General features: G+C 44.6%; 1 protein-coding gene across 9 annotated transcripts in view; it reads right to left on the bottom strand.

Moving 5' to 3' along the window:
- The window catches only part of PARP6 (poly(ADP-ribose) polymerase family member 6), a 28,218-nt gene extending 5,975 nt beyond the window's left edge, over nucleotides 1–22,243 (bottom strand). Inside the window, exons 1-20 of one of the 9 annotated variants that reach the window (XR_003005527.1) lie at nucleotides 22,119–22,243; nucleotides 20,632–20,888; nucleotides 18,527–18,728; nucleotides 17,798–17,875; nucleotides 16,739–16,833; nucleotides 16,225–16,285; nucleotides 15,903–15,993; nucleotides 15,403–15,469; nucleotides 12,469–12,618; nucleotides 11,211–11,421; nucleotides 10,598–10,651; nucleotides 8,459–8,554; nucleotides 8,064–8,156; nucleotides 6,713–6,838; nucleotides 5,378–5,443; nucleotides 4,366–4,433; nucleotides 3,022–3,070; nucleotides 2,679–2,791; nucleotides 2,005–2,031; nucleotides 1,840–1,912 (exon numbers count right to left, since the gene is read on the bottom strand). Coding sequence is in view for 1 of the 9 variants with exons in the window: in XM_024761743.1 (XP_024617511.1) it covers nucleotides 1,057–1,126; nucleotides 1,840–1,912; nucleotides 2,679–2,791; nucleotides 3,022–3,070; nucleotides 4,366–4,433; nucleotides 5,378–5,443; nucleotides 6,713–6,838; nucleotides 8,064–8,156; nucleotides 8,459–8,554; nucleotides 10,598–10,651; nucleotides 11,211–11,421; nucleotides 12,469–12,618; nucleotides 15,403–15,469; nucleotides 15,903–15,993; nucleotides 16,225–16,285; nucleotides 16,739–16,833; nucleotides 17,798–17,875; nucleotides 18,527–18,529 (1,564 nt within the window). In the remaining 8 variants the exon portion in view is untranslated. Of the gene's footprint in view, nucleotides 1–1,056; nucleotides 1,127–1,839; nucleotides 1,913–2,004; nucleotides 2,032–2,678; nucleotides 2,792–3,021; nucleotides 3,071–4,365; nucleotides 4,434–5,377; nucleotides 5,444–6,712; nucleotides 6,839–8,063; nucleotides 8,157–8,458; nucleotides 8,555–10,597; nucleotides 10,652–11,210; nucleotides 11,422–12,468; nucleotides 12,619–15,402; nucleotides 15,470–15,902; nucleotides 15,994–16,224; nucleotides 16,286–16,738; nucleotides 16,834–17,797; nucleotides 17,876–18,526; nucleotides 18,729–20,631 lie in introns of all 9 variants that reach the window. The other 8 variants (XR_003005526.1, XR_003005528.1, XR_003005531.1 and 5 more) reach the window with 8 other exon arrangements.
- Between the last annotated feature and the right edge of the window lie 895 nt (nucleotides 22,244–23,138).

Below are 23,138 nucleotides of genomic sequence, written 5' to 3'. Positions count from 1 at the left end.
AGTTATATTCCCTTTTTCATTCATAGTATTATTTAATTGTGCTCTTTTTCTTCTTAATCAATCTAGCCAGGTTTATCTGTTTTGTTAGTTCTTTAAAAGAATCATCTTTTGGCTTTTTTGAGCCTATCTGTTGTACCTGTTTTTATTTCACTGATTTTGGTTCTTACCTATATTAACTCCTTTCTTCTACTTTGTTTGGTTTATTCTGTCGTTAGAGACTTTTCTAGTTCTATTATTCTGGAACTAAGTGTTATCTTTATAACAGTTACAATTAATGGAGAATACTAAATAGTAATTTATAAAAATCTAGCACTGGCCCCTTCATATGGTAGACATGCAACTATATGGTGGCTCACTTTTATATAGAGACTATACAGAACAAGAACAAAAGAAGACTGAAAAGGAACTCCGACATAAACTTGAAACAATGAGAGAGCTAAGTCAGATTCGTTTTCTGAGCTGGACGAAGCTGAACTCATCTCCTGACTAGAATCTGGACATTGTTTATGCCTTATCTTTGGAATAAAATGCTTCCTCTTGCATTCAACGTGACTAATATAAGAGTGTATAATTATACATAGTTTAAATTTTAAAAGGTGGTTGACAAGGAGGAGAACAATGTCTTCAGAAATGTAAGCCAGTGGAAGGGGCTCAAGCCTTCAAGTGCATTCATATATAAACTCGCATGCACGTGGTGTGTACACACACAATCTATAATGACAGGCTAATGCCAACACCAAAAATGTGTTCTCCGAAGAGCCTAGTTTCATTTCCCAGTTATTCCTTAACCCACTCCCAGGACCAAGGCCCCACAATGAATAAAACCATCCCCATGGAGAAGAGGATACCTAAGAGAAAGGGAGATAGTTTGCCTCAACTTGCAAAGAATCTAAATTCCTAATGAGAGAAAACAGAGAAAGATTATGTATCCATGACTGGGGAGAGAGCTGACACAGACCAAGTGTCCATGATGGAAGAGGAGACAGCATAGGATTATGTATTCACAAAATGGATGCAATGTAAATAGAGTCAATGTGACCACAGATTATTTCTTACCTGAGTATCCAAAGGAAATACTGGAGATGGGGCTCAGGTAGATGCCTTTGCCATAGGCTGCTCCATGCAGCTTGCAGGGAAACACCAGGATGAGCAATATGAGCCTGGGCCCACCCGTGGCTGTGTATTAGGCAGCTACAAGGCTTATCCAGCCCTCTGTCCCTCCATTTAATCTTCTCACTCGCTCAGATAACTTTAGGCACCTACTCTTGAAAAGCTGATTGGCTGAAAAGTGGATGCAAGTTAACCCCTTTGCCTGTGAAATAGTAGATATTTATGCCGTGGAGAGTGAGGAGTGGCAGAGCCACTGAGTCAGTTCCTCAGAAGACATGCTCCTGTCCCTAGGCCTTGGTATATATGCAGATCCCCACCCTCCAAAAAGGAATGCAGAACAGGCAGTCAGGAGGAGGAACAATAACTATTCCTTGGAGTCTTGCAGGGCAAAGAAATGTCTCCTATATCAACTATCTGAATGAATAGTCACATATATTGAAAAGCTCTAACAAGTTAATTTATCACAGTGGCTGCAATCAGCAATTTATTATTTCTACCTACAGCTATATGCCCATTCCTAAAAACACCAAAAAACACAGGCTAGGGTCAAAATACAACAGCCACGTTCATTCTATACATATAGTTTCAACTTCCTCCCTAGCGAAGCCTCACGGGAGGCTAGGTTTGAGGACACTGAGGCAAAAACAGTTGAGTACTCTAGAGTAGACTTCAAAACTGAGTGGGGCAGAGAGGGGGGTGGAGAGAAAGGGAAAAGGGGCACAGCCTCACCTGCAGTTTGGTGTAGGATGCATTGACCAGCCCATTGCGCAGGATCGAATGCCAGTTCTCAATGTGGGACCCACTGTAAGGCAGGGTAGAATATATGTCTCCTCATGGAATGAGGTTCCCAGGAGCACTTTCAAGACTGCCACTCCCACCCATTCTCACACTCACAGGACATGAAGATGGACACAAATAAACCTAGCAATGGATATGCACATGGATATAGTCACAGGCATGCAAGATGTGTGTGTGTGTGGCTAACCCTTACATTTTAATATACAGTCTCCTCTTCTCTCCCACACTTCAAACAGTCCCATCCTAAATCCTCAACTGCTGGTTCAGTATTTTCATTTGCCTTTTATCCTGATATCTCAAATTAAACAAATTCATCTCAAACTCAACACGATTATCACTGATCCCAAATATGGCTTCCAGTAATGAGTTCACATCTCTTTTAAGGAAAGGGTACCACCAACTCCCTTTAAGTTACCTTTAATCTCTCTTTTTCTCTCTCTCCTCTCACAACTGGGCATAAATTGCTGATTTCCTTCAAAGTAGCTTTCAAATCTATCCCTGCTATAATCTGTTCCTTCAACCACATATTTTTATATGTAAAAGTCATTTCTCCTCAACTACATCACAAGTGGCTTGAGAGTAAAGACCATATCTTACGTATCTTTATCCTCTACAGCACCTACCACAATAGCATGTAGTATCTGTTGACTGATTGGTTGATGGACATAGATAACACAAACTCATATGCCTCAAGTGAACTTGCCTTCCCATCCCTCTACATTATTTCTGCCTTATCCAGCACCCATCCCCAGCCCCGCCCCACTCCTCACTGGAAGGCAAAGGTGCTGCCATAGAGCTTCTTGGCGGTCCGGAACCGAGCCTCCTTGGCGGGAGGGCTGCTCAGCAGGAGGAACTGGTGTGAGGTGTGCATGAACTTCAGCTGCTGCCCAGGGTGGGGGTGGGGTCAGGAAAACAGAGCAGAAATGGAGATCAGGGAGGGAAGGGAGCAAACTAGGCTTGCACTGACCCCAAAGAAAGGAAATATGTGTAGGCCCAAAGACTACTGAGACAAGCCCAACCAGGCAGGTCTAGGACCAATTCAGCTAGCTGGTTTGAAGCCCCTCCCTGCCCCTCACCAGAAATTTAGTGTTTAGAGGGAGAATGGTCACTTACCCTGCTGAGAGGTAGTTTGACAATGTGTGACCTGTTACTAGAGATGATCCTAGGACAAAACAGAGAAAAAACAAAAAGGTAGAATAAGTGTGTGGTTAAGCCATCCTGAACAAAGTAGCAGCCTTGCTCTGCCCCTGGGAGAACAAGCAAGGATTCCAGGGCTGTTTGAGTCCAGGACACTATCTGGATATTCCTGTGGGTGGTAATGTTTGTGTATAAAAATGTAAAAGCGAAGTTACTGACCAGGGACCAGCAAGTTACTGGGTAAACACAATGGATGAAAGAAAGAGAGAAGTGGGAGGTGGGCTGCTACATCTAGGGAGAGAAAAGGATAGAACAGAAGGTCAGCACAAGAGGTCAGCTACCAAAAAAAGTTAGAAAGGTAGGGTCTGTATTAGAATGGTGACAACTTACACTTGGGATTTAGAAACTTAGAACTGGGGCTCAGGAGCCATCCTGCCTGAGCTCAAAGGAAGGCTGAAGGCTCTCAGAGATGAGGGGAATGGAAAGCTATTGTTTGAGCTGCAGAAAAAGAACAGAAGAAACTAGAACAAACTTCCTGAGGATTTGGGGACAGACTGGGCCATATGTAGGCTGAACTTAGAGGATAGGAGAGAACAAAGGCATAAACTGTTGAGGGCTCAGCAAGGGAGTATTATCTCTTATAGTGGACATGGTGTTTTTCTTTTGTGCTTCACTCATGTACCTGTGATGCCATCCTGGATGGTCTATGCCTGGTCATTCCTCATACTAAGAGGGAGCATGTTGCATTGAGAAAGTACTAATGTCAAAGGCTGACTAGACAGAAGGAAGTAAGCTAGAAGGGGAAAGCTATGTCAGGAAAAGAGAAGAGAAATCAAGAGAACAGAAATCAAGATCAGGGAGGGAGGGCAAGGGGTGGAGGGAAGTAGAGAAAGGTCAGAACCTTTGCTAGGAGAAGGGAGTAATAATAGTGCTTCAAGGCTCTGGACAGTCCACATCAACAAGGAAGGGCTTGAGATATGGAAAGGGCACAGAAGAGGGAGACAGACTTCTCTGCATGCATAGAAACCCTAACTGAAATGAAGTGTTAATTCCGACATGCAAGCAGCACTCAAAAACCTACTGGGAAACAAGAAACACCTGAAGAGAACTTGAGACATCACATTAGAATTTGTGGGCTCTTTGTAGGATCTGAGTTCCTGTCAAGGGCAGGTGTATCAGTAAAACCCAAGAAAGAGCAGCCATAATATCTATAACCTTGGGAAGGATGCTGAAACCACCTCTAAGAGAAGGTGTAGGCTCCATGTCCGACACTATGCCCCATTCCCCCACCCGCCAAAGGATGAACCATTCTACTCATACCACTGCAGAAGAGGATGGGCCAGGGGATCCAGCTTGTCCATCTGCTTCTTGATTTCCAGATATGAGCCCTGTAAGAAAATGGCCGTAAGGTTATCTCCCAGGAGAGATGGGAGCCCTCCCACTTTCCACAGACTATCAGGGGCCCAGGGCAAGGTAGGCACTGAAGACCATACCAAACCAAGAGGAGATGGGGTTCCCACCCTCAAGGACCCCAGTCAGGTTGGGAAGACTCATAAATAAATATGAAAATGACCGAAAATGCTTACAAAACAACATGCAGGTGGGTCTCCCTCATTTTATGCAATTCCTACAGCCCTAAAAAGTTGATTATAAATCAAAATAAATAAATAAATAAAATCAATGTCCCAGAAAGATTAGGCTAAGGAATCCTGTGGTAAAACTTTACATAAAACATAACAGTCCTTCTGACAAGTAAATCATCCCTCCTGGGTGTATGTTATGTGTTAATCTGAACTGTGATATATAGGATTTGCTGAGAAGAGGCCCACCTGTAAATGTGAGTACAAATGAATGTCTATTCATGCAGAGATTGCAGACGAGGGGTGGGGAAGTCTGGTGAGAGACAGCCTTGATTCAAAGGATGGTCACTGCTCCATGTGGCTGCCCCACCCCTAGAAGGATAGAAGATGTAGGCCCCTGGGTCTAGTTCCTTACCTCCAAGCCCCCCTCCTCACCCTCCCAACCCTGGACAGAGGTCTTTCCCTCACTTCTCTAATGCCCTAAGAATTATGGAAAAAACATTAAATAGGAACAACTTGTGAAGGAATTAGCAGCAGAGGTAAAGGCTGAGAGAGACATAAGGAGTGAGAAATAGGAGTAACAGAGCTAACAAAACAGAGAACAAAGACTGGGAAGGCTAAAGAGGGAAAACTAAAGAGAATACAGTGAGGGATTTGAGTAGCATCTCTACATCTTCACTCCACTTGCATGAATTTCAAACAGAACAGGGCACTTGAGTGGGCAGGCAGGCGACAGGCAGAGGGTAGAATACCTGGGTCATCTCCCGGATGGACATCACACTATCCAGAGCTTTCTGAAGTCGTTCATAATTCTTCTTCTGTGGGGAATCAATGGGAAGAGAAGAACCAGATGAACAAAAGTGGAGGAGAGTAAGATATGATGAAAAGGAGGGGCCAGATGTACAAAAGAATTCTAGGTCCCAGGGAAACAGCATAGTATGTCATGGAAAGAACACAGATTTAATGTCAAAAAGTTCTAGACTCACATACTAGTTCTTTTTTTTACTAGCTGAGAGTAATAGGGTAAGTTACTTAACCTCTTAGAACCTCAGAATCCCTGTATGTAAGTGATGATAAAAATTCCCACTACCCTCAGAGAGATGACCTGAAGATTAAATAACGTATGTAAAGAACCTGGTATAGTGCCTGATACATAGCAATGAGAGTAATAGTGAAGCACTGTGCTGGGTACTTGTGATGGTTAATTTTGTCAATCATCAATTGTGTCAATTTGGGCCATGGGTGTGTCTGGGTGTGGCTGTGAATGGGTTTCTAGAGGAGATTAACCTTTGAATAGCAGACTGAGTAAAGGAGACTGCCATCCCTATTCAGGTGGGACTCATCTAATCAGCTGAAGGCCTGAATAGAACAAAACAGCTGAGTAAGAGGGAACTTCTCCAGCCTGCCTGCCTGGAGCTGGGACATTGGTCTTTTCCTACTTTCAGACTGGAACTGAAAAATCAGCTCTTCTTGGATCTCGAGCCTGCTGGATTTTGGATTGGAACTTACACCATCAGCTCTTCTGAATCTCCAGCTTGCCCACTACAGATCCTGGTACTTCTCAGCCTTCATAATCACATGAGCCAATTCCTTACAATAAATTCCTTTCTCTAAACATCTCCAATTGGTTCTGTTTCTCTAGAGAACCCTAACTTATACAATATTTTATATATATTATCTCCCATTTTTATAACAGTAGATATTATCTCCTTTTTACAGATAAGGAAATTGAGGTTCAGAAAGGTTAAGTGATTTGCCTAACACCATTCAGCTAGGGAGTAGCAGAACCTCAAATGGAATCAAGGTCTGTCTGGCTCCAAAGTCTGTATTATTCCCTATCATAACATAACTAATATTAATCGTTCTCCCCTTCTTCTGAGAAACTCAGAAGTTATTATTTATCTTATATTATTAGTTATGTTTAGTTATTTATTCACTAAAACGGCTAAAGCAAGAGTTCCCAAGAAACAAGTGCTCCATTTCTTCTGTCCCCTTATTCCAAGCTGTTGGAATGACAGCCCAAAGTCTTCCACTGTCTTTTAACACCTTTGTTCCTGAGTCCTGATTTTCTTCCCAAGCAACTATACCTTAGGATTAAAGGCCAGAGTCTTGGGATCAGTGGGGTCCACCACAGAGGGATAAGGCTCAAAGATGATGCTCTTTCTAGGGGACTCCAAAGCTGCCCTACACATGGCCACCAGCAGATCCACCACCTTAAGAGAAAGGAGAGAAAGGGGGCAAAAGCTAAATGATTTCCCAGTGCTGGGAGTCACACAGTACCCAGCACAGGCCTACCTTCTGGAGGTTCTCAGCATTTCTCTTTTTTTTTTTGCGGTGCGCGGGCCCCTCCCGTTGTGGAGCACAGGCTCCGGACGCGCAGGCCCAGCAGCCATGGCTCACGGGCCTAGGAGCTCCGCGGCACGTGGGATCTTCCCAGACCGGGGCACGAATCCGTGTCCCCCTGCATCGGCAGGTGGACTCTCAACCACTGCGCCACCAAGGAAGCCCAGCATTTCTCTTTTTAAAAGCGAATATGAGGGGTGGAAGAGGGATGGATTTGGAGTTTGGGATTAGCAGATGCGAACTATTATATATGGAATGAATAAACAACAAGGTCCTACTGTATAACACAGGGAACTATATTCAATATCCTCTGATAAACCATAATGGAAAAGAATTATGAAAATGGACGTATATATATGTATAACTGAATCACTTTGCTCTAAAGCAGAAATTAACACATTATAAATCAACTATATTTTAATAAAATTAAAAAGACAAATGTTTATGACTTTTTCATTAGAAAATATAACCTCATTATAAAAATTCAAGAACAATGTTTAAAACGGTGATTAAAAAAAGAGAAAAATCATCCCCTTGCCCCCAAATCTCACTCCTCACAGGTAACTACTGCTAAGTTTGATGTATATTCTTCCAGATATTTTCCCTACAGAAACTGTTATTTTATTATATAGGCAATAAAAAAAAAAGAATTGTATTATACATACTGTTGTGTTTTCTTTTTTATATATGCTATAATTTTCTATCCAAAAATTTCTACTGCAAAGGACATACCATCATTCTTTAACTGGACCCTATACAGAGGGGCTTGTATCCATTTTTTTTTTTTAAACCTATTATGAACAATACTAGGGAATTCCCTGGAGGTCCAGTGGTTAGGACTCTGCGCTTTCACTGCCCAGGGCACAGGTTCAAATCCTGGTCGGGGAACTAAGATCCTGTAAGCCACGTGGCGCAGCCAAAAAATAAATAAGTAAAATATTTTTAAAAACCCACTATAGTGGGGTTTTTTTATACTATAGTGAACATCCTTACATAGAAAAGCATTTCTGGAGATTAAATTCCAAGCAGTGAAACTGCTGTGTTCCCCAGCCTTTCTTGATCCCAATTCCCCAGCAGCTTTTCCCTCCCCCATACCTCTGCTCCAGTGGCCACCTCCTCTGCAGCTCCAGACATGACTCCCAAGGTGTAGAAGGAGAAAACGCACAGTTCACGAGTACAGACGGCTGGCTGAATGGACATATTAAAGAGATGGTGGTGGCAGGAGGTGTCCAATAATAAGGTATCATAGTGCAAGAGGGGTGCCTGATCTCAGACAACTCTAGATTGATATTCACATATCCTCATCTTTCCAAATAGGACTGCTGAGATTTGCTTTCTGAGAAAAACAATTATTTCTAGAGTCTCAAGGAGTGTGGACAGAATTCTACCTTTACCATAGATCCAGGAAGAAAGGAAAAATGGAGAGATGAGGAATTAAGGGGCCTCAGCTAAGGGTGCAAGAAAGAGGGTCACGAAATAGAGGCATATACCTTGAGCATGGACCCATTCTGGAAGACATGCTGCTCATCACACACCACGCAGTACTCGTTCAATGTTGGAATCCTCTGCTCTGCATATTTCATGATCTGAGGAGAGAAGAGATTCTACTTATCTTTTGGAAGCCCAGACCCAGATGTAGGAAATAATCTGAACTTCTTTTCCAGTTACTCTCCTACCTCCCAGCCCTGTGCCTAAGGTAGAATCTGTTCTTGGATCCTGCACTTAGTTAAACTGATAGCCTAACTCTAGAGCTAAGACTATATAGTATAATAAAAATAAGATCAGCCATGGTAGAAGACCTGGGTTAAGATTCCCCCCTACTACTTAGTACCATATATAACTTTCAGCAAGTCAATTAACCTGAGCCTTGGTTTCTTCATTTACAAAGTGGACATTATTCACCTCACAAAGGCACTGAGAGTAAAAAGATGATTTCTGTGAAAGTAGTTTATAAACAAGTACTAATCAAACTATTAACATTAGTTGTAGTAATTACAGATTGCCCCCATGTGACAAGTGAGTATTCAGTCCATGATCAGATGCCTGAGAAGCCATTTTAACTACCTAGAACAATCAGCCTGTAAACTGATCAAGACCATAGATAAAACTCTGTGCTGGGAAGACAGCACAAACCCAGAGCTCATGCAGCAATATCCTAAAGTTTTTTTTTTTTGTTTCTTTTTGGTTTATTTTGCAGTACGTGGGCCTCTCACTGTTGTGGCCTCTCCCGTTGCGGAGCACAGGCTCCGGACGCGCAGGCTCAGTGGCCATGGCTCACGGGCCTAGCCGCTCCGCGGCATGTGGGATCTTCCCGGACTGGGGCACGAAACCGTGTCCCCTGCATCGGCAGGCTGACTCTCAACCACTGCGCCACCAGGGAAGCCCCTAAAGTTTTTTTTTTTTTCCTAAAGTATTTTTTATACACTCTGTCTTAACATGGCTTTTGCAACCATGTATACTTTGTGTATAAATCAAATTGCTCCCATTTCACAAACTTTTGGGATGGTAAATGGACATGCAAGGGCTTTTATTCATTCATTTAATGCAGATTTATTGAATGCCTACTATGCACCTAGCTCAGTGAAAGGTCTCCTTGATTATTCAATAACATAAAAGACTGTCTTCTCAGACCCCATACTCCAACAGAGAAGATGTGGTATGTACACAAATTAATTACAATTCAAGGCAGCATATGGCACCTGACACATCAGTGTCATATAAAACAAAAAGCATCAAAAGAGTTCAATGAGAGGAGACACACTTCCAGCTAATACACTTCAAGTAACAGAGAAGATTTTATGGAAGCTGGCATCTGAGACTTGACTCCAATAGGCAGATATAGTGAGAAAGGTCAGTGGAGGGAATGACATGAACAAAGATAATGGGGACGCAAAAGTGAAACCATGGGGCATCCCTGGTAGCACAGTGGTTAAGAATCCACCTGCCAATGCAAGGGACACGGGTTTGAGTCCTGCTCCAGGAAGACCCCACATGCCACGAAGCAACTAAGCCCGTGCGCCACAACTACTGAGCCTGTGCTCTAGAGCCCACGAGCCATAACTACTGAGCCTGAGTGCCACAACTACTGAAGCTGGCGCACCGCAACGAAGAGTAGCCCCTGCTTGCTGCAACTAGAGAAAAGCCTGTGCACAGCAACAAAGAGCCAAGGCAGCCCAAAATAAAAATAAATAAATTAAAAAAAAAAAGTGAAACCATGTCTGGAAAATAAAGAGGGTTTAAAAAGAAGCAAATGACCAGAAGCGGCTAAGCAGTGAAAGTTTGTGAGGAAAAGTGAAGCCCACTTGAGCAAGGATGTGCGGGATCATAAGAAAATCAGTGTCAATCCTTCTCTCATCTTGGCACCAGCGCACTTAACATTTGCAATGTCTCATTTGGCACTTGATCGTAAGTGGTCTATAAGCGTTGTCTTCCCAATAATGCTATAAGCTTCTTGACGGTGGAAACTATGCCTTCTTTTCTCCTATCCACACAACACTCAGTATAGTTCTGAAAGCAGAACAGTTCAGGAAATGTTTGCTAACTGACTGAAGAGCTGGGAGATGTTAGGGGATCAGATGGGTCAGAAAACAGGGGAAAAGGCTTTGGAATGAATCTTTGGACTTGATTACCTGGACAAGGAATCCATATTCCAGAGTGGGGATGTTTTTGCAGTGACCACTGACCTGATGAGAGGAAAAAGACAGACTCCGTGAACCTCCTATGAAGCTGGTGACTAGAAAGACCTCACTCACGCCCACTACCTAAAATTCTCTTAAAGTAGCTAAGCCCTAACGCTGATCAGTCTAAGTAATCCCCAAGCTGCAGAGAAGACCTTCAGACATTTTTGCCAAGGTTCTTAAAAAAGACTCACCTCAAAAAAAACAAAACAAAAAAGACTCACCTGTCCTTAAACCCCTTCAAGGTAGGTTGAATAGGTCTGTAAAGTAGCTGACTACCAAGTCCTAACCACAACCTAACAAAAGCATACATGACATCTCCGTGGGATGCCCAACCCCAGACTCTCTGCTTCATGACATACTATCAGAGAAGCCTGCCAGACTGTTCAGATATAAGTTCACAACTATTAAAAAATGTGTTCCATTCTACTCACTCATGATTCATGCCCAGGTTTGGTTTATGATGCCTGGACAACCAGACCCCCACCCCATTTTGAGAAGCTGTATTCCCACATTTCCCCTCCCACCCTCTGACACCCAAGTCAAACCCTCCTCAGCCATGTACCAAAGGAGAGGTCCATGCTGGGGGAGGGAGGCCCACGTGCTGGGGGCACTGGAGACCTGCCTGGGGGCTGGGAGGGTAGCCAAACACCTCTACTTTGGGGTTCTTCATGGTGCAGGAGATGGAACGGTTCATGAGGCGTCCAACTCGAAGCTCTGGTACACCCAGTTTGCCTTTCAGCATGGAGTCCTGTATGATAGGGAAACTCGGAGACCTGAACACAGAGCAAAGAGAAGTGATGAGACTGAGGATTCAGTATGAGCACTAGAAGAGGCCTGGAGGGACTTCCCTGGGGGTCCAGTGGTTAAGACCCCACAGTTCCAATGCAGGGGGTGCGGGTTTGATCCCTGGTCAGGGAACTAAGATCTCTCATGTCATGTGGCATGACCAGAAAGAAAAAGAAAAAAAAGAAGAGGTCTGGAGATAAGAATAGATGAAATGACCTAAGCCAAAGAGCAACTCATATCTGAGGAAAGTTCCATTGGATCAAACTGTCAAAGCAAGTAGATCACTACACAACTGGTTTGATTTTTATGTCATTATCTATGTGTTCTTCAGATTGGAACATGAAGGGCAGGCAAAGGCAAAGCCTAGGTCATTCTCTGCAGCATCTAGGCCAGGTAAGGAATGATACCCTGGAGAGGATGCCTGTTTCACTTAGTGTGTGTGTGTGTGTGTGTGTGTGTGTGTGTGTGTGTGATTAAACTACTAGGCAAGAAATAGTTGGACCCGAAAGAGCCTAATGTCTGTCTGTCTGTCAATAATGGCACCTGGAAAACTACAAATCTGGGTTTGTATTTGCCTTTGGGAAGATCAGAAGGCACCAGGGGGGATAAATGTAGGCCTAGGATCAAAGAATTGAGCAATATTTATTTCCAGAACCTAGGTAATAAATCAATGCGCCCTTCCATAAGAGCAAGGACTTGGGGCCTATTAGCTCTGACTCTGCCTCCTTAGGATAGGGAATAAGGATAAGTGTCGAAGAAAGTAAAGATGGAGAGATTAGCATACATTTCTCCAAACATGTACCATGCGCTAGGTACTGTGTTTTACATAAAGGACAAGATATGACTACTGGGTCAGGAGCAGAAGGGTAAAGACACATAGGGGACAGGACCATGTGGGTGGTATTAGTAGTTAAAGGTACAGAATTTAGAGGACCTAGGAAGAGGATAGAATAATTTACATAATCAAGAAAGTGGGGTGGAGGCTTAGTTGAGATTACAGTGATTAGAGATAATCAGCTCATGGAGAAACTTACTTGGGGATGGGTGAGAAGATGCTGAGGCCAGCTCGAAACTTCTTGATGGTGCCACTTGCCTTGAACCAGCTGTGCCTCTTCTCCTGCTGGGTCTTTAAGAAATCGTTGCTGAGATGTTTCCATTGTTGGGATGTAAACATACCCAGGATCCTAAAGAATTAAAGAGCAACAGGCTTAGAGAAGCTCAGGCAGGGGAAGCCCAGGTCAAGAAATAGGACTATGAAAGGCAACTAATCTAAAATTCAGACCCAGGGACTGCAAAGCTAGCTGTTGTAGGGGAAGGTGTGTCTCAAGACCCCACTGATAATAATCTTAGCACATGGAAATGTACTGTCCTAAAGTACCTCTTTACCTTCATGGGTAAATTCCCACTCCCTTACCTAGTCTAATGGACCAGAAAAATTCTTAGATGCTTTGCCTTTAGAGGGAGATCTCAAAGGTGAGTCTTCAAAGGCTGTGAACCTGGCAATTTACTGCCAAGAAGAGCTATACTGAAAGTGGAACAGAAGTGATGAGTACCACCCTCTGCCTTATGAATAGTGAAGAAAAGGACAAGGGACACGAAGGGTATAACATTGTTAGGCAAAACATTACATCCCCAAATTTATGGTTTCCAACTTGGGCTGGGCCCTCAGCTAGTCTTGTCAGTCCTTTCACTTGTCCTTGATCAGTTCTCTCTAGTATCACTCTACCTTATTATTCTAAATCCTTATCACCTTCTTTAAGCTCCTAACTTCACCTACAACTGATAATCTCTCTTCTCAATAGAAAAAACTGAAGGCATGAGATATCATCTTCCATAATTTTGCAACCTTACTACAGAATCCATTTCCATTTCTACCCTTACTTGATCCCTCCATTCTCTGGAGACAAGGTGACCTTCCTATTAAGGATCAATTGCTCTATTTGTCCTCTAGATCTCAGCCCCTGATGGGACCTTGATCTGTCAATCATCCCCCGCTCCTGTCACTTCCTTTACTGAAGTCTACAAAAAGTTTCAAGTTTCTTTACCTCAGCCTAGCTACCTCTCCCTCTTCCCCTTATATCCTCATCCAAATTTCTTAATCCACACTTATTGTTTCTATTTTGTTGCCAATCACTCACTTCTCCAGAATACTTACTGTATTCTGGTTTCTACCTTCACCACTCCACTACAATTGCTCTCACCTTGATGCTAAATCCAACAGAAACTCCTAAGTTCTCCTCTTACTCATCCTCTCTGGCATCTGGCCCTCCTTGTAGAAACGCTCCTCCTTGCCTTCTCTGACTCTATTCTCTTCCCATTGTTCTCCAATTTCTCTGACCTACCTTCAGTGTTTCTTCTTCCTCTACCTACTCCTGCTATTTTGTCTGGGTTAAAGGGTGTTCTGCCCTTGATTTTATTTTCTTCTCATTCTATCATGCCCTTTAGCAATCTCATATTCTACACTGGGTGCAAGTCTCACCCACACACTGCTATATAACTTCAACCTGAACCTCTCTTGTAAGTATCAAATCTACATATCTAACTCTGTATTGAGCATCTCCACTGGAATATCCTAAAGTTAACTTTAAACAACATGTTTAAAATGGAACTAACTAGCTGTCCTCATTCCACAAACGTGCTCTTCTTCCAAATCCCTATATAAATGAGTGGTATTATAATTTACCCAGACATCTAGGCTGGAAACCTAAGAGTAATATTCCACTATTCCTTGGCTCTTATCATATACAACATACCCAAATCATTCTTCAAGTCTTATTGATTTTAAACCCTGCAAATTTCTCTAGTCTATCTCTCATCTCTAATCTTACCCACAGTTGTACTTTGGTTCAGGCTTTCATCATCTCATGTATGGACTTCTACAAATGCCTCCTATTAAAATAGTTCTGGTCTCTTATCTCATCCCTCCTACCTATTTTGCACAGTGCTACCAGAATGGTGTTTTTTTTTTTTCTTTTTTTTGCGGTACACGGGCCTCTCACTGTTGTGGCCTCTCCCATTGCGGAGCACAGGCTCTGGACGCGCAGGCTCAGCGGCCATGGCTCATGGGCCTAGCCACTCCGCGTCATGTGGGATCTTCCCAGACCGGGGCACGAACCCGTGTCCCCTGCATCGGCAGGCGGACTCTCAACCACTGTGCCACCAGGGAAGCCCTAGAATGTTTTTTTAAAAACTAAATCTGACCGTGTCCTTTCTCTGCCTAAAACCTTTCAATGCTCCCAAAAGCCCAATATCCTCTCTGATTTGGACTCCTTCCTGCTTCTCTGGCTTTAACTTTAGTTCCTACCATTCTCCCCTTGCATTTTACTAGCAATACATAACTACTTGAAGCTTCCTACACACATGCTGCTTCACATAACTATGCCCTTGCAAATGTTATTTACTCCATTGTCTACAGGGGCAACTCTTATCCATCCTTGAAAACCAGTAATCATCTCCCTTTCACCTTTCATTCATCCACCTGCCACCAGACTGAGTTACACCTACATCTTCCTCTGTGTTCTTTCTAAATCTTACATATTCACTTGTATTAGAACATGTGTCCACTGGACTCTATTTGGAACTTGACTGAGTTTACTTCTCAGTATTGTATACCAAATGCTTAGCAAGGTGCTCAACACATTCAATAAATTAAAACTGTCTGAAATCCTAGAGTCCCACTCTGAGGAAATGTGATGAGCATGACTAATTCCAGGGTTGCACTTTTCCTTAAATGCTAAGTACTGACGAGTTTCACCTCTCACCTCCAGGAAGCCTCAAGGCCAGATACCCCAGAAACACAAGCTCCCTTACCTAACCATAAATTTGGCTCCCCAAATTTATTTTAGTCTTTCTTGGGCATATCTCAGAAATACAATTTTGGAGGGAAACATTCAAGAGTCTGCCTGTCCATCCACATGTCCATTTCTCTTTCCCTGAATGTTCATAACCAGAAAGATCAAAGTTCTTACTTTTTCAACTGAAGACCCAGCCCAAATCCTTCCTTATTTGATGGCTGGAAAACCTCAATTGATGGTTCTGCAAAGAGAAGAGAAAGCTCCTACTATGTATCCATGTCTATCCTCCTGGGAGTCTAAAGCCCCAGTTCAGTGGATTAGCTTCCTCAGATTCTAACGGTACTCTAAACAATAATGATGGACAAGGGAAATATCTGAGGCAGAGGGTAGATTCTGGGAACTGTCTGACCAATTTCAGATAGCCTCAACTTATACTGGAAGTTGAGGGGAAGGGGAGGAATAAGTAATATCTGGGAACAGAAAGGCCTTTAAGGCATGACTGTCAGGCAATAAGGTATGAAGACACCAATGAGAAGAGACTGAAAAGCTCCTACAAATGGCCTACAGATTACACCAACAGGTCTTGCTCCTAGTTTTTCTCTACCTCAGTTAACTTAGGACTTTGGATGAGACCACACACAGAGCACCCACATGCCCAAAGTCACTGCCTTTACCCGGTCCATCAAGGTACTGGGAGAGCGAAAATCGCAGCCTCAACACAATAGGTTCTGTCCGGAGGACCTTCCAGGCTGTAGAAACTTCCTCCTAAAAGAGTAAGGTCAATAGTTTCTAGTTTAGCAACAGAGAGGAATGGACTTGAAGTTTTCGCTATATGATACACACATGCACACAGCACTGTCTGCTGATGATCTAGGAAAAACAGGCATGAATAATATGTGCTTCAAATACAGCGGTCAGGAACAAGACTCCAGGCCTACATGGCAAAATCCACAAGCCCAGCTAGACATGTTGTTGGTAGGTACCAGCACCACTTACATCGAGGAAGCTGATGTTGATGTGGAGGTCAATGTCCACGTCATCAATAGTTCCATATTCTCTATAGAGATACAGGCAACCACAAGTGAGACTCATTAAGGGAGAAAGAAGGGAACAGAGACTGAGGTGGAGGGAGAACTGAGCCTGGGGATAAGGGAGAGGGAAGGGTGGAAGGCAGCTCTGTATTTAGGTTCTTAGCTACAGCCTGAAGCCACTTTTATGATCTGGGCCTTTGCCAGGCCAGAAGCGCTTCTTACCTCAAAGGTGAAACTATCAGCCTAGAGGAGTCTAGGATACGAGGGAACTTCTAAGAAAAGTGGCTATACTTTCCTACTTACTCCTGTCAGCCAACCTCAAGTATTCCAAACAACTCCCACCATCATTAAGCTCAAAACTTATCAAGGTCCACTGACCACCCGCGTCCCTATCATACCATAAAGAAAAAACCTCTACCCTTTTAACAACTCAGAAAGAAGTGGCTGAGTCCCCTGCCATCCCTGAAGTAGAGTCCCACCTGATGGATACAGAGTTTTCACTGTAGATCTCCTTCACTGCTTCAATGTCTGCATCAAGCTGTGGGTGTCGATATAAGTCAGCTGCACAGCTCCCCTATGTCAGGAGGAAAAATGGTGGAGGGGAAAGACAGAGGGGAAGCGATGAAAAACAGAACATGACGAAACATCCAGGACAGGGATATCAAACTACAGCAATACATACAAGCAAAAGCTGCTTATGTGAAGGGGCTTTTGGTGGTGGCCATAGTTGGGCCGACAGACAAGTTTCCCTCCATCACCACTCTAGGAAGTTTTAGGAGACCAACTGCAGGCTTTGCTTAAGGAGTTCACATCCTTAAGCCTCAGCTTCTTCTCTCAACCCTGACCAGGACACTTAGGGATCCCTTCTGTAAGAACTCAGAACAGACTGAAGAGTACAGAATTTAACTCAGATTGGTTCTGTCTAGAGTCCAACATTCCTGCTCAGGATCATGCCCTAGGCAGTGATAGCATTAAACAATCATTGGTAGAATAATCTTTTAAAATTTTGACCCTAATGAATGAAACGACCCCTGCTGGCTAGTGAGGGAATAGCCAGAAAATAATGTTTTACAACTAAGAACATATGGGTCAGCGGTCCCCAACCTTTCTGGCACCATGGACCAGTTTCCTGGAAGACAATTTTTCCACAGACCAGGGTGGTGGGGGTGGAGGGTGAGGGTGGGAATGGGGATGGTTCGGGCAGTAAGGCGGGCAATGGGGAGCGATGGGGAGCGGCAGATGAAGCTTTGCTGGCCTGCCGCTCACCTCCTGCTGTGCAGCCTGGTTCCTAACAGGCCGCGGACCACAGACCCCTGATATGGGTAACCTCCATGTACAGAGGGTGTAGTTTACACTGGGAAAGATATGAGTTCCAGGCAAGAGCAAAGATATGAAATCAGCATTGACAAGACAATCCTCAGATTACATTGACGTTGTATCTTCATCTCTACTCCAAAATAATCTTTCATTCTTGATGTATCCAAAGAAAAGCACACATTTAGACCATCCAACACGGGTTTTGGGGGCTGTAATCTCACCTGAACGCCATAGAGAAATTCCTCTGATTCATTATCTCCCTCCGAATCATCATCATTCCAGAACTGGCCTTTGATGTCCTAATGATGAGAAATAAGGATACAACCCTTTGTTGGGTCCCTGTTATCCCACGGAACAGAGTGGGGTTAGGATGGGAAACAGGTTTCCACAAAGAATGGGAGGTCCCTTGGGATAGAATAACTGAGGCCCTAATCCCTTTGCTCCCTTCCCCTCACCCTTTGGGAGCGTCTCACTCTCTTCCTGAATCTGGTCATATCCATGGTCTAGCACTGACTTGGTGTCATGGAGGAAAGCAGTAGGGAATTTTAGCCTTCTTAGGTATGGGGTATGATGATTGAGGCTCTGGTAGCCAGTGGGGGAGGCATGAGGAAGATTTCAATGTCAAGGTTGATTCCTAGGCATATCTAAGTTCTAGTACAAGCTGGCCTCTTCTGGGTCATTACCCAAGGTGGCTCTCAAGCATACCTAGCTCTTTTGTCTCATAACTCCTTTTCTAACCCTTATTTAACTCTCCCCTTCCTTCCCAAGAAAACTCCCTATACACACACCAAGTAATACTGTTTCCATGCCCCTTCTCCTTCCTTTAACTTCAAACAGCCACTCTATTTACCAAAAGGGTAGGAGGGAAAACACCGGGAAAACGTGAGGTCTGCACTTTGTTCCATCTACCCCTGGATGATCAGTTGGAGAGTTGGGCAGTCAGTTCTCACCATTGGGTCAGTGGGTCACACACACTCCCAGGTCAGTGCTAGGCAGCACCCCTCCATACCACCAGTTGAACCCAGGCCAACGAGATGGGCATTTAGGAGGCCACAAAGGGAGACAAGGGAGGGAGGGGGAGATGTCAGGGGCTGACTGGAGATCTGCTGAGGAAGGCAGGCTCTACTGTTGTGGTGGTAACAAGTCACTGTCCTGTAGAAAGTAGACAACAATTGATCTCATCACCACTTAATAACTGGGTGGCATATACACAAGCACACATTTATGGGTACACTTTTATTATACATATGTACAGACACTTGCACACAGAGACATACTTGCATGCATGTACACACACTTGTACACACAGTTCTTTAAAAATAATGAACCGTGAAAGCACTATACAAACATAAGACATTATTGCTCTCCAGCTGGAGAGCTGTGACCGAAGCAAGTTCTTGCTCTAGTTCATAATGCTATATCAACCCCGAAGCCAAAAATGATGACGGTGGGACCAGATGCTTATGCTACTCAGTCTAGTCAGTTCATTTTAGAATATTCTTCATAGCGCCAACCACCATCAGAAGCAGACTCTTTTTCTGGATTCTTTACCTCTAGTTACTTCTCCAAATTGAGTCATTATCTCTTTTAACACTAGTATCCATAAAAGCCTTTATATAACAACCATAGCTACGTTTAAAAGTCCTCAACAACACTGATCATTCTCCGGTAGACACAGTCTGAGTTGTCACAGCCAAAATAATGCCCTGGATTCCTCCTGGAACCTACTCCCCAAATAATGTAATAATGATCCTTGGAAATGCTCAGAAAAACACTAACCCCTACCCCTTTCACAAGATTAAAAACCACTGTCCTAGGCCTTCTTGGCTCTGCATTTATCTCAGTTTCATCCACTCCAACCTTACACAGAGGTGTTCTTGGTCTTTAACATGGTTCTATTTAATCTTAGGTTTCTAGATCAGTGGTTCTCCAGTAAGGTCTGTGGATGTGCAGCATCAATATCACCTGGGAACTCATTAAAAATGTAAAGTCTCAGAGCCCCTACTGAGACCTACTAATTAGAAACTCCAGAGGTCTAGTAATCTGTTTTAACAAGCCCTCCAAGTTATTCTGAGAACCACTGTTCTAAATCCTTGCGTGTTCCAAGGGCCTATGGTCTGTTCCTCAGATAACAACTTAAACTTGGTAACTGACGCAGAATGGAGTTATAAAGCACAATGCCAGGGCAAACAGCACAGCAGTCCTCCAGCTGGCAGTGCTGACTGACCCATCAAAAACAATATGCAGAAAAAAAAAAAATGCAAAAGGAAACTGCAACTGAAGTTTAGAGGTGAAATGGCCTGAGATTTGCTTTAAAATACAACTCCAGCACAAAAAGGTGGGGGGTGGGGGGGAGATGAAATAAACATGGCAAAATGTTGATTACTGATGAAGCTGAATGATGAGTACATAACGGTTTCTTACACTCTCTACTTCTGTATATAGTTGGAAAGTTTCATAAAAAGGAAAAAAAATCAGAGTCTACTCTTGTACTCTTGTAAGGGCTCTCTCTAAAAAGTTAACTCTAAATGAGAACAGGAAGATTATCACTAAGACTCCATAAATGTCTTCTTGCTGTTCTTCAAACATATCAAGCATATTCCCACCACAGAGCCTTTGCCCCTGCTGGCCTCCCTTCTTGGAATGCTTTTCAACCAGATACCCACATGGCTTACTCCTTTACCCTTTCAGATCTCTGCTTGAAGGTCACCTTGACTATCCTATATAAAACAGCAAAACCCCAACACACAACATACTAGCACTCTCCATCCCCCTTCCTTGCTTTTTTTCCACATCACCTACCACGCTCTGACGTACAAAATGTTTGTTTATTGCATTTATCTCCCACCAGAATGTAAGCTCTATGGTGGTAGAGGCTTTGACTCTTTTGTCTATAATGTCAGCCCCTCAACACACATTTATTGAATGAGTGAATAAATGAATGAACTGTCTTCTGGAGACGTAAGCCCAAGGGGAGAGACATACAAGACCTTAAACACATCTACGCAGACAAAAATCATACAAAAATGATTTTAAAAAGCAAGACTCCATTCACCTTCAAGAGCAGCCGAGAACCAGAATATGAAGATCTGGCGGCTGTGTTTGTGAGATTTGAAAATAAACAGTCAGGTGCTGATCTGGATGATCACAGCGGAATAAAGAGGGAGGCACTAATGTCCAGCCTGGGCTGTCTTGGGTTGGGTGGTAGGATGATGACAGCGTAGGCCAGAAGTACCAACTTTCACAAGCTCTCTGTCACTGTGGAAGTCAAGAAAACTTAGTCTCTCTCCAAGGGCTGTTGCTGCTTGGTTTCTGTTGTTATCACAAGGAGAAAAAGGTAGTTCAGAGGAAATTTTTCCTGTCCAGGCAAAAGACAATTCAGAAACTACCACCTTTTTCAAACCAGGCTGTTTCAGTGAAAGGGACTCCCACCTTCTAATCTCAAGGCTCATTTCTCTGGAGAGATGGAGAATGGGTTTAAACAGTGAAGAGTGGGAAAAGGGGAATGGTGGGTAGTTATGGAATTCATGGAATCACAGACATTTTAAAGAGGAATAAGCCTGAAAGATGGTCTATTTCAAAGCTTTCATGTTATGTACAGAATAATCAGGTGTAGGGAGGTCAAGCTACTTGCTTAGGGTCAGGAGTAAAGTGGAATTGGGACTTACGCACATCTGACAGGTTCTAATTACAGCCACTCCTCCTGTGATTTGGTTACAACCACTTAAGGGAGTTGTTAATGAATTAAGCAAGAGAGACCTATCTAACTTATCCAAATGAGGTAAAGCAGGGAACCTTTCAAGAAAGGCCAGGCCAAATACAGACTGTGTGAAGAATGCCCAGAGAAGGGTGTCTGTTGTTCAGTGCTTTGGATGATGGCAGCTAACGGAGAATTTGCACGGGGACAGGCCAAATGTAAATAAGCCTCAAGTCCGGATGACAAAGGTCCTGGCCTAGGCCCAAGGGCGCTTCCCCAGTGTGACAACTTTACATCTAGTCAAAGCCTCCGATCTCAACGTTTATACTCTGGGTTTGACTCCCCGCTTTGTGGTACTGGGCAAGCAGGTTACTCCGCTCTACAGCGAGTGCTCCTCTCAGAAAGCCTAGGCCACGTAACAAAGAGTGCGGGGGAGAAGCCACAGACCTGCGATTCCCGCTATCCAGGGTAGCCGGCGGAGGCAGAGGCCGGCGTGAGCCTCTGAACACTGGCTGCCACCGCGCTCTCAGGACAGGCCCTGAGGCCTCCTTTAGAGGAGCAATTAAAAGCTCTTCTCCGGTTTCCTCCGGAGACCCCAAAGACACCCAACACCTGCCTCCCGGGGAAGAAGCTCTGTGCCCGATCTGTGTCGCCAGCAGCCCAGCAGCCCAGCCTTCAGCGAAGCCTGTCAAGGCCAGGAGGGCCCCTCAGAGCCACCCGGCGCAAGCCCCTCACTTTATCCACCCCGGCCGAGGCGGGGCGGGCCCCGCACCCTTCCCGCGGCCCGGCCGCCCCGCCCCGTCCCCGTGGCAGCCGCCTCACAGGCTGGCCTCGTGAGTACTCACGGCGACCCCGGGCCGCGCGCGGCCGCCGCCGAGGGAACTAGCGGCCCGGGACGCCCCGCGGGGGCGGAGCGGCAAGCCAAGGGGCGGGGGCCGGGCCGGGCGGACGAGGTCGCGCAACTCCACGCCTCGTCGTTCCGTCACGGCCGCGCTCAGCCACTCTGCGCACGCTCGCGCGGCTGCACCGTGACCACGTGGCCCGCTTCGGACCAACTGCCACGCGACCTGCTCCTAGGCCCACCACCTCCCCCGACGCCTGGTTGGGGCGCCTGCGCAGTGATCGCTGGTTGGGAGCGGGGTGCGGAGCGGAGGGTGGCGCCTGCGCCATGGGGCTGGGCGGGTGCGTGGAAAAACAAGAGAGGGCCGGCGGGTGCACGGAGGGCCCTCTGAGCAAAGCTGTTGGCGTTTGGCGCCCCTTATGGTTGGGAGGAAGGAGAGGGGAAGGCAGTTCCGGCTACCTCTCTACTTTAGAACCCGGGCGGCGGATAAAGATTGAGACGGTCCCCCTGAGACCCTGCTGACTCCAAGAATCTCTAGTTTGTAACACCTTAGGGTCTTTTAATTCTTCTTTTGTTTTTAATTTTTTTTTCTTTTTTGGCTGCACCACTCAGCATGTGGTATCTTAGTTCCCCTACCAGGGATTGAACCTGAGCCCCCTGCACTGGGAGCACAGAGTTTTAACCATCGGACCGACAGGGAAGTTCCAGCGTTTTTTAATTCTTAAGTTTAACTCTTTTGCTCCCCTGGTAGCTGTGGTGTGCTGGAAAGCACTCTGGCCTTCTATTGGGACAATCTGGGTTCAAAGCTTGGTTTCAGCACTTACTGATTGTTCAGCCTTAAACCAAGACTTTCACTTTCTGAGTCTTAGTTTTCTCATCTGTAAAGTGGGGACAATGATATCTGTTTAATGGGGCTGTTGTGGTGAGGTTGAAATGAGATGGTATGTCGAACCGTATGAATGTGCAGGTATTTGACTCTTTGTATTTTACAAAACAGAAATTTCATATGGTTCAACCTAACACA

The sequence above is a fragment of the Neophocaena asiaeorientalis genome, unplaced genomic scaffold, assembly GCF_003031525.2.
Source record: "Neophocaena asiaeorientalis asiaeorientalis breed wild unplaced genomic scaffold, Neophocaena_asiaeorientalis_V1.1 scaffold54, whole genome shotgun sequence".
Classification (NCBI taxonomy): domain Eukaryota; kingdom Metazoa; phylum Chordata; class Mammalia; order Artiodactyla; family Phocoenidae; genus Neophocaena; species Neophocaena asiaeorientalis.
This window is presented reverse-complemented; position numbering and strand designations above follow the sequence as displayed.